This window comes from Tasmannia lanceolata, unplaced genomic scaffold (genome assembly GCF_043159265.1).
Source record: "Tasmannia lanceolata isolate RefF3 unplaced genomic scaffold, GAP_Taslan_0.1 ptg000026l, whole genome shotgun sequence".
Classification (NCBI taxonomy): Eukaryota; Viridiplantae; Streptophyta; class Magnoliopsida; order Canellales; family Winteraceae; genus Tasmannia; species Tasmannia lanceolata.
The window spans coordinates 6,025,732-6,037,250 of record NW_027518703.1 but is presented as its reverse complement, the minus strand read 5'-3'; the positions used below and the strand labels follow the sequence as shown (position 1 = coordinate 6,037,250).

The following is an 11,519-nucleotide window of genomic DNA, read 5'->3' as shown; positions in this document are numbered from 1 at the left end:
AGGTTGGTTTAAACCCCTAAGTTTTTACTAAATGTATGGTTTAAAGCCCTAATGTGTTACTAAATCTATGGTTTAAAGCCCTAAAGGTTGGTTTAAAGCCCTAATGTGTAACTAAATGTATGGTTTAAAGCCCTAAAGGTTGGTTTAAACCCCTAATGTGTTACTAAATCTATGGTTTAAAGCCCTAAAGGTTGGTTTAAACCCCTAATGTGTTACTAAATCTATGGTTTAAAGCCCTAAATGTTGGTTTAAACCCCTAATGTGTTACTAAATCTATGGTTTAAAGTCCTAAAGGTTGGTTTAAACCCCTAATGTATTACTAAATCTATGGTTTAAAGCCCTAAAGGTTGGTTTAAACCCCTAATGTTTTACTAAATCTATGGTTTAAAGCCCTAAAGGTTGGTTTAAACCCGTAATGTTTTACTAAATCTATGGTTTAAAGCCCTAAAGGTTGGTTTAAACCCCTAATGTTGTACTAAATCTTTGGTTTAAACCCCTAAATGTTGGTTTAAACCCCTTATGTTGTACTAAATCTTTGGTTTAAACCCCTAAATGTTCGTTTAAACCCCTAATATTTTACTAAATTTATTGTTTAAAGTCTTATAGGTTGGTTTAAACCCCTAATTGTTTACTAAATCTATTTTTTAAAGCCCTAAAGGTTGGTTTAAATCCCTAATTTTGTACTAAATCTATGGTTTAAAGCCCTAAAGGTTGGTTTAAACCCCTAATGTGTTACTAAATCTATGGTTTAAAGTCCTAAAGGTTGGTTTAAACCCCTAATGTATTACTAAATCTATGGTTTAAAGCCCTAAAGGTTGGTTTAAACCCCTAATGTTTTACTAAATCTATGGTTTAAAGCCCTAAAGGTTGGTTTAAACCCCTTAATATTTGAGAAATCAGTTGGTTTAAAGCAGTTGTTAACTTTTTTTCACCACATTCTGTTTCAACAGGTCGAAATCTGATTTAGTGGATTTGATTCCATCTTTTCCCCCTAGTGATCATCTCATCAAACCATGGTAATGCCTCCGTTATTCTTTTAGGCCTTGTATTTTTTAAAATGTTGTATATATCTAATAATGGTTTGTTTTGCAGGCGTCTTATGCTACGTCGAGATGCTGCCCCTCTAAGTTTGACGAATTCTTCAGGTCCCTTGACTTGAGGAAAGCACATACCGATATGCTAGAGCGCGGCCCATTTGGGGCCTTGCTTAATTTGGAAGGTCTGAAATTGCACAAGGCAATTTTGACCGTCCTCGTGCGATGTTGGATACCCGAGTCAAGGGCATTTCAAATAGGTGGCATATTACTCCCCTTTGAGGTAAGGGATTTAGCATTGGCATTGGGCCTAAGCTTGGTAGGAGATAGAATACGAATAGACTGGGATTCGACAGAGGAGGTCGAAGGTTGGAGGTTTTCCGGTGCTTGGGCGAGATTTAGTGAGATTGCAGATGTTATAAGGGCGGAGTCGAGATCGGATGAGATTGCATCCGTCCACGCAACAGTGAGACATTTGTTACTGCTTCTGTGCTGCTGTGTTCTTTTTGCCCGAGCTGACCCTGTGGATCACAGGACAAAATCCTGCCTCTTCCCTTACTTAGGAGCAGAGGCCGTGGGAAGAATTGCTTGGGCATACCCTGTGTACGACTTCCTGGTAGACTCATTGGATTCATATTCGAAAAACGGGAAGACAGGATATATCACCGGATGCGCTATTGTGCTACAGGTGAAGAGTACATATATTATATACATGATTACTCTTTTGTAAGTTTGGTTTTTTCTTCTCTAAAGGTTGACTGTCTGTCTTCATTCCAGGTGTGGCTCTTTGAGCATACTACCTTGTGGGCACCTTCAGCACCAGATGCACATCCACGCCTATTAAAGTGGATCACAGGGATCGATACAAGGCGGACTGACCATGCAGCCTTTATCAGACAGATCCGTGATGGGAGGCTAAAGAAGACCCAGGTAAGACCTAGAGCGTCTGTACTCCCCTAGTACTCACTTCTTGTAACCGAGATTAACTATTTGATTTCAGGTTGTGAGGTGCCTACTACCTCTTCCTCGAGAAGAGGGCCTGCTATCTTTCACGGCAGATGAGGCTGATACTGTGATGGGAGAGGTAACGAAAATGACTCTCTTTCTTGCATAGGGTCGTTATATTCAAGTTATCTAAATTTTCTGTATTGTTGATACATTTATAAGAAAGAAGCTTCTGCGACCGCCCCAACAGTTGAGGAATGCCTCCAAGACATTCGGATTTTAGAGGAAGAAACGATAGCGTCTCTGAGTGATATGTTACGTAAGGTACTGAATTTTAAGTCTATATTCAATTACTATATAGTACATTCTCTGAGTGATATGTTAATAATTTTCCATTTCCACTTTTCAGAGGAGCATACCTTTTAAGGGGAGGACAGGGAGAAAAAGACATGTTGATAGGGAAGTGAAGGAAGACCATGTGTCTATAAGCAAGGCTGATTTTGATTTGTTAGTGGAGAGGGTTAGAGACCTTGAAAGGAGGTCAGTACGACATGAAAATGAAATAGCCGAGCTTAAGAGGATCATTGCCTCGGGTGGAATGGAGGCCGAATCACAGGATGAAGGAAAGGGGGAGATGATGGAAGGGGATGACGGAGGGGTGGCCGAATCGCAGGATGAAGGAAAGGGGGAGATGATGGGACGGGATGACGGAGGGGTGGTAGTCATCCCCAGCCACGATTCGTTGGAGGAGGAAATAAAACGGAATGTCATTTCCATCCCCGACAGTCCACTGAAACCTGTGGCAAAAGTGATTTGGAGTATTGAGAGAGGAGTGAGGCTGCGTTTGAGGAAAACTAAACCCTCTAAACATACTACTACGCCGTATATGGCTTTCGGGACTAAGAAGGTCAATGATAAAGCATTGCTGGTGGCAGACCCGCAATGCCATCGGTTGCTCCCAAAGCTTCTTGCGCTTCCCCCAAGGTAAATTGGATTTAAGCCCTTTTCCAAAACTATCATTTGTAAATCCTAAACTATCTAGCCTTTGTAAATCCTAAACTATCAGGTGTTTTGCAGCGAACGAGTTATACAGGTCAACGACGACTTCCTGTGTGCTGAGGACTTGGTTATCCTTAACAACCCCAATGAGTGGTTAAGTTCTCCGGTAAATAATTTGGTTATTTATGCTAAAGCTGAATTCTTTCACCATCGATATTTGTCTCAAATCTCTATATGTTATTTTATGTAGATTATGAATGTATACGCCGAATATCTAAACGTTCGGGACGAAAATAAAAGAAAGCCTGCAGAAAGAGCCTGTGTGGCCATTAGTACCTTCCTCTTTGTAAGAATAGATAGTTTTTCATTCCCAATCACAAGTTATTTTTTAGAGGTGGTTGTTCACAAGGTTTGAATTTGTTTTCGTCACTCCATTAACTTCTCTTGTATTATGTTTTTAGGATTGTCTAACTAACAAAGAGTACACTGGCGGAGATAGTCTTATGAAGTATGTGAAACGATTAAACGACTACCCGCCGGATACCCTAAAAAGAGTCTTATTCCCGCTGCATGTCCCTAACCATTGGATTCTCCTGGTCCTCGATATGGTGGATGAGAAGTTCTACATCTTCAACTCCTTGCGAGAGCAGATCTACTATAGAGATGTTCTACCATTGGTGAGTTCGCGTCCCACTTTCCTTCGTTATATTTCAATGTATATAAAATCCTTAGCTTGTATGGATTGTTTTATAGATACGATACCTTGAACGGCTATACATAAGTATGTGGGACTTCGATGTAAGCAAGTTTAGAGTGGTGGAAGTCGAGAAGAGGCCCTTACAACTCAACAGGTAATAAAGTTCACTTAAAATCAGTTTGGAAGTTTAAATTTATTGTGGAAGAGCGTGGTCGATGATGTGTTGTTGTTTTGCAGCAATGATTGCGGGCTGTTTGTGCTTAAGGAGATGGACTGCCTTGCACGTGACGTTCCGCCTGAGTTCAGTCAGGCAGATATAGCGCTGATGAGACGACAATTGTTTGAGGATTTCTTAGAAGGCCGGTGTGGCACGGTTCTGAACTTGTAGGAGTTCATGAACAGGCAGGCTTGGCGAGGTTGAATTCCATTTGAAATGTAGGTTTGTAAGAAAAAATATCCTTGTAATGTTTATATGTGGGTAAAGGCTCGGAAGAATTCGAAATCGTTTTTGATATCAACATTGTATTTGGTTTGTCTTTTTCTACCAACCAGCAGAAAATGCTGTTGTAAATAAGATAGGCTGTACACGGATATGTAAGTGGTACACATTCCAACACGAAAACATGTCATCTCTGTTGTTCTATATGTGGATCTTATCAAATACATGGATGATGGTTTTTACTCTATAAATTTGTTTTAGATTTTGAGATCCAATGTAAGCCGAAAGTTGATTACTTCAGTCGGTAATAAATTTGTGACCAATAATCAGTTTTGATCCCAGAATTCCGTGGCCAAAAAAAAATTCGTCGGAACCTTACTGCGGAATTCCGAAAAATGATTCGGAATTCCGACTTCGGAATTCCGAATTATTTCTCGGAATTCCGCAGTACCCATATCCCAAACGTCGACATTCGAGTTGCGTACTGCGGAATTCCGCGCTATTTTTCTCGGAATTCCGCACTAGCCGAAATGACAAAAAAATGTCGCGGAATTCCGCATGTTTTTTTCGGAATTCCGAGTTTCGGAACAGGCGCGCATAAAGAGTGGACTGACTCGTTTTTCTCATTTTTGTTTCTCCCTTTTTCTCCTCCATCTCATTTTGTTTTTTATTTTTTTTCCCCTAAATCCACCATCCATACTCCCTCCATCCTCGATCCTCTTCTTCCTTACGAAACCCTACATTCCTCTCCTAAACCCTACCCACACCATTTTTCTTGAAACCCTTTCCTCTTTCTCTCATTTTTCCATCTTTTAGGTGTCCCTTCCTCTTCTTTTCCCCAATCTCTCCTCTCCATCCTACATGCAACCCGTTTTTCTTCCTTCTCCCCCCTTCTTTCGTCATATTCTTCCATTTAGGGCTTCAAATCCCTCTTTTTCTCTCTTTTCTTTCCTTCTCTTCAAACCCTAATTTTCCAACCATGCCTAGAACGAAAAATCCTAAGTTTGGCCGTTCCTCCGGCGGCCGAGACGATGAAGGACCATCAAGAAAGAGAGCCAAGGCTAAAGCTCCGCTTCGGGAAACTGAGTTTATTTCCGATTCATACTTCTCCTCCGCCCAAGCCAAGAAGACATGGCCAAAACTGGCTAATCGGGGCATCCTCACCGGCCGATTCATTGAGCCCGACGTTCTCCACCATTTCGACCTTCAAGCGCGATTTGATGCCGTTGGGTGGACCCAATTTCTTCATCTCAACGAGCTTGTCTACCCTCGGTTAGTTCGTCTTTTCTATACCAATCTCACTATCACTCCCTCTTACTTCGGAATTGAATCTCGTGTCAAGAACACCCCCATCAAACTCAATATTCATCAACTTGCTGAGATTCTCGCAATTAGTTCCGACGGCTTTGACCATTACTTTTGGCCAAGCAATGGAATCCATTCCCTCCCAGATCTTGATCACGACACTGTGTTTGGCCGAATTACGAAGCACTATCGGCCCAACATGCTTGTGCAAACTTCTCACCTCATACCCGTGGCCAAAATGCTTCATAACTTCATGTTCAACAACTTCACCCCACGCGGTGGCATGACCGATGCCATCCGACCCCTTGAGGCATACATCATATATTGCATCCTTGAGGGTCGCCGGCTTTGTCTACCATACATCATCTTTCGCTTCATGTTCCAGACTCTTTCTCGACATCGCGCCTCATTGCCGTATGGCATGCTCCTTACCTGTGTATTTCGCCACTTCGGTATCACTCTGGAGAGTGAGGCAACCGACACTCCCACCGCTCCTTTTGATGATCGGACCTTCCGGCGCATGGCACTTGCGAATCAAGAAGTTGCCGTTGACCCTGATGAAGAAGTTGCCGTAGACCCTGATGAAGAAGAAGACGAGGACGCTCCGGACACTGAGGCCCCTGCGGCGCCCTATGCCTCTTCGGATTTGTCTCAGGGTTTCGCAGCCATGCAGGAGGCCCTTGAGCGATCTATGACCACACAGTTTGAGCGGCTCACTACCCATGTTGACACAGAGATGTCTACGCGTTTCCAATCGCTCTCGACTCACGTTGACGCCCAGTTCTCTACCCTTTATCAGTACCTCACCGGTGGTCCGTCGAGTAAGCACCCGGGCAATTCCTCTTCTTATCCGCCACCACCTCCTCCAGACCAGTAGATGGATGCAGTTATTTGCTGATGGCTCAATTTTTTTGGTCCGACTCCTTTGCTATATTGTGAGTCTCTTTCTGGATGTTTTGGGCTGTATTAGCTTTATATTTCTACAGCTGCTATATGATGGTTGGATATTTTTGGAGCTTTATATTTCTACAGCTGCTATATGATGGTTGGATATTTTTGGAGCTTTATATAGCTTTATACTTTTTGACAGTGAGTGTGCTTGATCAAGGATACCCATTTTAGGCAGAACAAAACTTGCATTCATAATTGCCCCCATCTGCAAATGGCATGAAAGTAGCATCTAAAATTAAACCTGTGTTGCAAACTTCATTAATCAACCATTTTGTACGTACAAATTGAAGGCTGTACATTATAGGGTATCAAACAGTAAAATTTCTCAAAAATAGACTACACATAATTCTAGGCCATTCCCATATAACTTCATAATCTTCAGATGAATCCAAACTTCTGAATTGCGCAGTGCTTCATTGGTCCTTAGACCAGAAGTTTTCGATAAAGCATTAGATGACGACCCTCCAAACAGTTTCTATCAACGAAATCCAAGTCCATTCAATTCAAATGATCCGAAAAATAGAACAAAAGAATCCTACTTAAAAGAACGGAGGCGGGCGGGATAGGACGGGCCTGCAATCAAATTTAGTAGAATAGTTTCAAGATGGGGCACGGATTGTATTGAGGATCATAATATAAGAGTAAACAGAAGTTCAAAAATTACATACCAATTTTCCATTGCTGCGGAAGGCCCGATTGTGACCACGTTTGGTTGAGGAGTTACGATGGGCGGATTCTTGCACGATCTCTTATTATGTCCAAGTTGACGGCAAATACCGCACTTATGGTGCACTCCTCTTTGCATCCCTCTCTCCGTTCTCACTTTTTTCGGTCGGCCTGGCTGTCGTCTTGATTTTGGCGGCAATACCAACGGCAAAGGATGGGTACACTCCGGCCATTGCGATCGGTCTAACGTGGGATAAATTGCTCCATCGTAAGTCCTCCGATACGTATCGGCATGATACCATTCCCCGCAGTAACTGTATGGGTCTCGTTGGTCCAGTCCCATGGCTGCTATTGCATGGGAGCACGGCATTCCCATCGTTTGAAACAAACGACACGTACATGTTTTCTTTTCTAAGTCCACCTCATCAACGTGGTACTTGGACTTCACCTCATATACGGTCCAACCACACTGGTGCGCCATATAAGCACCTGCTAGAATACATTGTTCGGCCAACCAGTCTTCCGCGTTTGGGGTCAAACGAGTCGTCCACTTCGTACCTGCCTTCTGACGGTACTGAAAGAAGTCAGATAGTTTCCATCTTGTCTGTTCCACAAGTGCTGCAATAGGCAGCTCCCTTGCGCCCTTTAAAAGTGCATTGAAGCTCTCAGCCGCGTTAGTTGTCAGCACGTTATATCTACAACCTTCAAAATAAGAGCTGGCCCAATTTTGTTTAGGAATCTCCGATATCCATTTCTCTGCACTTTTACTCATGGTTTTAATACTCTCCATCGCATCCTTAAAAACACCCTCCCTTAGGGAATATGCAGCATTCATAAAAAGTTTCCGCAGATCTTCACTCTTAAATTTTCCATGGAAGTTGGCACTGAGGTGGTGGATGCAATAGAAATGGTACGACCCTGGGAGAGCTTCCGCTACGGCTCTAGGCAACCCCTTCATCCGGTCAGACCCAATCGTGATGACATCTCGTCCTGCCGAAATGAAATTCTGACGGAACAAATGCAAAAACCATACCCAGCTTTCATACGTCTCGGCCTCGACTACTGCAAGTGCCAGCGGGAATAACCCATTGTTGCCATCTATCGCAGTTGCGGCTAGTAGAGTCCCCATGTACTTCCCCCGCAGATGGGTCCCATCAATTAGGGCGAGGGGCCTAACTGTTCGATTGAACGCACTAATGCTAGGGCCAAATGACCAAAAGAAACGCCCAAATGTATCATCCCCTCTTGGCCGCAGGTCTCGAGTTCGGCACAACTGCACTACTGTGCCAGGATTCCTTCTTACCAACTCATCAGCATATGCAGGCAGGATGCGATATGACGCTTCGGCATTCCCACACATAATTTCCTGTATGATCATCTTTGCCATGTGGGCTTTTCGATACGACATTGTTATACTCCAGTGGGCCTTGATGTACCGTCTTATCATAGGAGCCCTAACATCTTCTGGGCTTTCGAATAAGGCTAGAGAGCACTCAGCAGCCCACTTTGCTGTGGCCATGGGATGATCGTTCCCTTTCATTGTGCTTGAGCATGTGTGCTGAGGGATAAATGTTTTTACCTTAACATAATATGTATAAGTGGTCCCTGTGATACGCCATGGGCATGTACGATCCTTGCATCTAACGCCGTACTTTGTGGGATTTGTCTCTTGTGGGACAAACACAAACCGATGCCGGATTGCGTACTCTGTGACTTTCTTCTGAAAGACTTTAAGATTTGGGAAGATTGCCCCGACCGTGAAATCCTCAGGTCCCACGATCACATTTACTTCATCACCCCCTACAACCATTTCATCCGCTTCCATCGGCTGCCTTATATTGGTATTTCCCAAAGCATCGCCTACATAATTACTAGGTTCATCCTCCTCCTCATGACCCAATTCATCATCGTGACCGAAGTCCTCTTCATCATAACGGAATTCCTCTTCATCATAACCGAAGTCGTCTTCATCATAACCGAAGTCCTCTTCATCGTCGTCATTACTGCCATCGTTCGGTCGAACCAAATCAATATCATGAATATCACCTCCAAAATCCCTACAGAAGTCCCAATCGTTTATGCCTGGTTGGCTTTTCTCAAAGTCGGTCTCAATCGCGCCGGTCTCATTCAAAGTGGGATCTTCAAAATCCTGATTCAAGTCCACTTCATACCTGCAGATCGGTAGCCAATTAAAGTTAAAGTAATTGATGATCCAATGAAAGGAATGAATATTAATCGCACCCAACGTTCAATACTATAATTTACCGATGTATGGTATGAATACCGCCAAGCGTTCTTTTCTCTTTTCGACCAACGGCCGTTACAATCGGTGATGCAGAAACCACGGGGACAGTACTAATATTCGGCCTCGAAGCCTCTGCAAATGAGGAAGGAATCGTAGGCTCCGGAGAATTGTTCCCTCCGAATCTGAACTCTTTAGTTACATATAGGCTCACAGTGTTAATGACCGTACTATCAAAGAGCATCATTACTAGATCAAGGTCGTTGTCATCTCGAATATCATATAAGATGATATGAGATGAGTCGAAAACATATCGACACTTTATAAATAGAGAAACGTCACTTCTATTGGTCCCAATTTTCCTATGAATTAGATTCTCAAAATCTCTATATTTTGCTCTCCGACCAACAATAAGAGGCAACATCTTGCCGCCCACGTATTCAAATGATAGCACATCCTTTAGAGTGCCGTCGATGTGTAAGACAAAAGAAGCCCTTCGTTCCTCTCTCCTGTAAAGACAAAATTAAACACTTATTAGAAGTTGTTTAATGCAATTTAAATGTGCTAAAAATGGAAATAGAGGAGAATGGAAAGGGAACTACATACCTTTTCATGGAAGGGAGGTTAGTATTGGTGCAATGCAATAGAATGATACTTTGGAGTGAACCAGTCGAATGGTGGTTTATGCCCCTACAAAGGAAGCAATGGAATGGGGTGTAAACAAATAATGTGTGAGGAATTATTGATTTAAACCATTCATATTTGAAAAATGAGGGGTTTTCTCAACTGAGTTCTAAATTATTAGGCGTGTAAACCAATGATATCCCACACATTATTGGTTTAAACAATTGATTGTTCAAACTTTAGGGTTGTAAACCAATAATCTGTGAGAAATTATTGATTTAAACCATTGATATTTGAAAATTTAGAGGTTTTCTCAACTGAGTTATAAAATATTAATGGTTTAAACGAATGATATCTCACACATTATTGGTTTAAACAATTGATTGTTCAAATTTTAGGGTTGTAAACCAACAATCTGTGAGAAATTATTGATTTAAACCATTGATATTTGAAAATTTAGAGGTTTTCTCAACTGTGTTATAAAATATTAGTGGTTTAAACCAATGATATCCCACACATTATTGGTTTAAACAATTGATTGTTCAAACTTTAGGGTTGTAAAGCAATAATCTGTGAGAAATTATTGATTTAAACCATTGATATTTGAAAAATTAGAGGTTTTCTCAACTGTGTTATAAAATATTAGTGGTTTAAACCAATGATATCTCACACATTATTGGTTTAAACAATTGATTGTTCAAATAATCTGTGACAAATTATTTCAAAAATTAGCTGTTTTCTCAACTGAGTTGTAAAATATTAGGTGTTTAAACCAATGATATCTCAACTTTTTACAAACTGTAGGTTTAAACCATTGATTTTGCAGAAATTACGAATTTTCCAATTGATTTTCTACAAAATTGTGGTTTAAACCATGCAGATTATGGGTTTCAAAATATACTTCTGACAAACTATTGCTTTAAACCATCTCTTAAACCATTGATCTTTGAAAAATGAGAAAATATATTAAGGGTTTTTAAAAAACGATTTTTCACAAATATTGATTTAAACCATTTTTTCCAAAACTCTATTGGGTTTTACCTATTGATCTTTGACAAAAGAGAAGGAGAAAGTCACGGTGAGGCCATTTCCGAAAAAAAAAAACCCATCTCAAAAAAATAAACTCACAGTCAGAGGGGTACCAGCCTCTTTTGTGCCGGTGGCGGGGAGAGAGAGGACCGGCGAGAGAGGTAGAGAAGACCGGCGAGAAGACCGCCGGAGAAGACCGCCGGAGAAGACCGCCGGAGAGGGAGAGAGAGGTGGGTGGGTAAAGTGCTTTGCTTTTCTGAATTTGTAATTTTCAACAGCTGAAAGTAATCATCATAGTTCTCAGTTGATTTGATAGGGGAGAGAGAGGGAGAGAGAGAGGGGGAGAGGGAGAGAGAAGAAAAACGTATGTAAGGAAGGGTATTCTCGTCAAAGTCACTCAATATTAGTCATTTTCAAATCTCCCCTCTGGACACGTCATTATCATAATAAAGGCCTTTTTTTTGGTCATTTTCTCTAAATCTTATTAATAAGGATTGATGGAGAAACTATATCAAATAATAGTGAGGAACATTAAACATAAAATACATACTCCAGCAGCACATCACTTACAAGCATCAGCTCTCCTTC

General features: G+C 41.6%; 1 protein-coding gene across 1 annotated transcript; it reads left to right on the top strand.

The window, feature by feature from the left end:
- Positions 1–948: 948 nt before the first annotated feature.
- LOC143858692 (uncharacterized) lies at positions 949–4,383 on the top strand. The gene is made up of 11 exons (XM_077369410.1): positions 949–1,016; positions 1,093–1,722; positions 1,812–1,964; positions 2,035–2,118; positions 2,202–2,303; positions 2,389–2,963; positions 3,057–3,144; positions 3,229–3,324; positions 3,440–3,655; positions 3,732–3,829; positions 3,913–4,383. The coding sequence occupies exons 1-11, from the start codon at positions 1,014–1,016 to the stop codon at positions 4,061–4,063; spliced, it is 2,196 nt and encodes a 731-aa protein (XP_077225525.1). The 5' UTR covers positions 949–1,013; the 3' UTR covers positions 4,064–4,383.
- Positions 4,384–11,519: the final 7,136 nt, after the last annotated feature.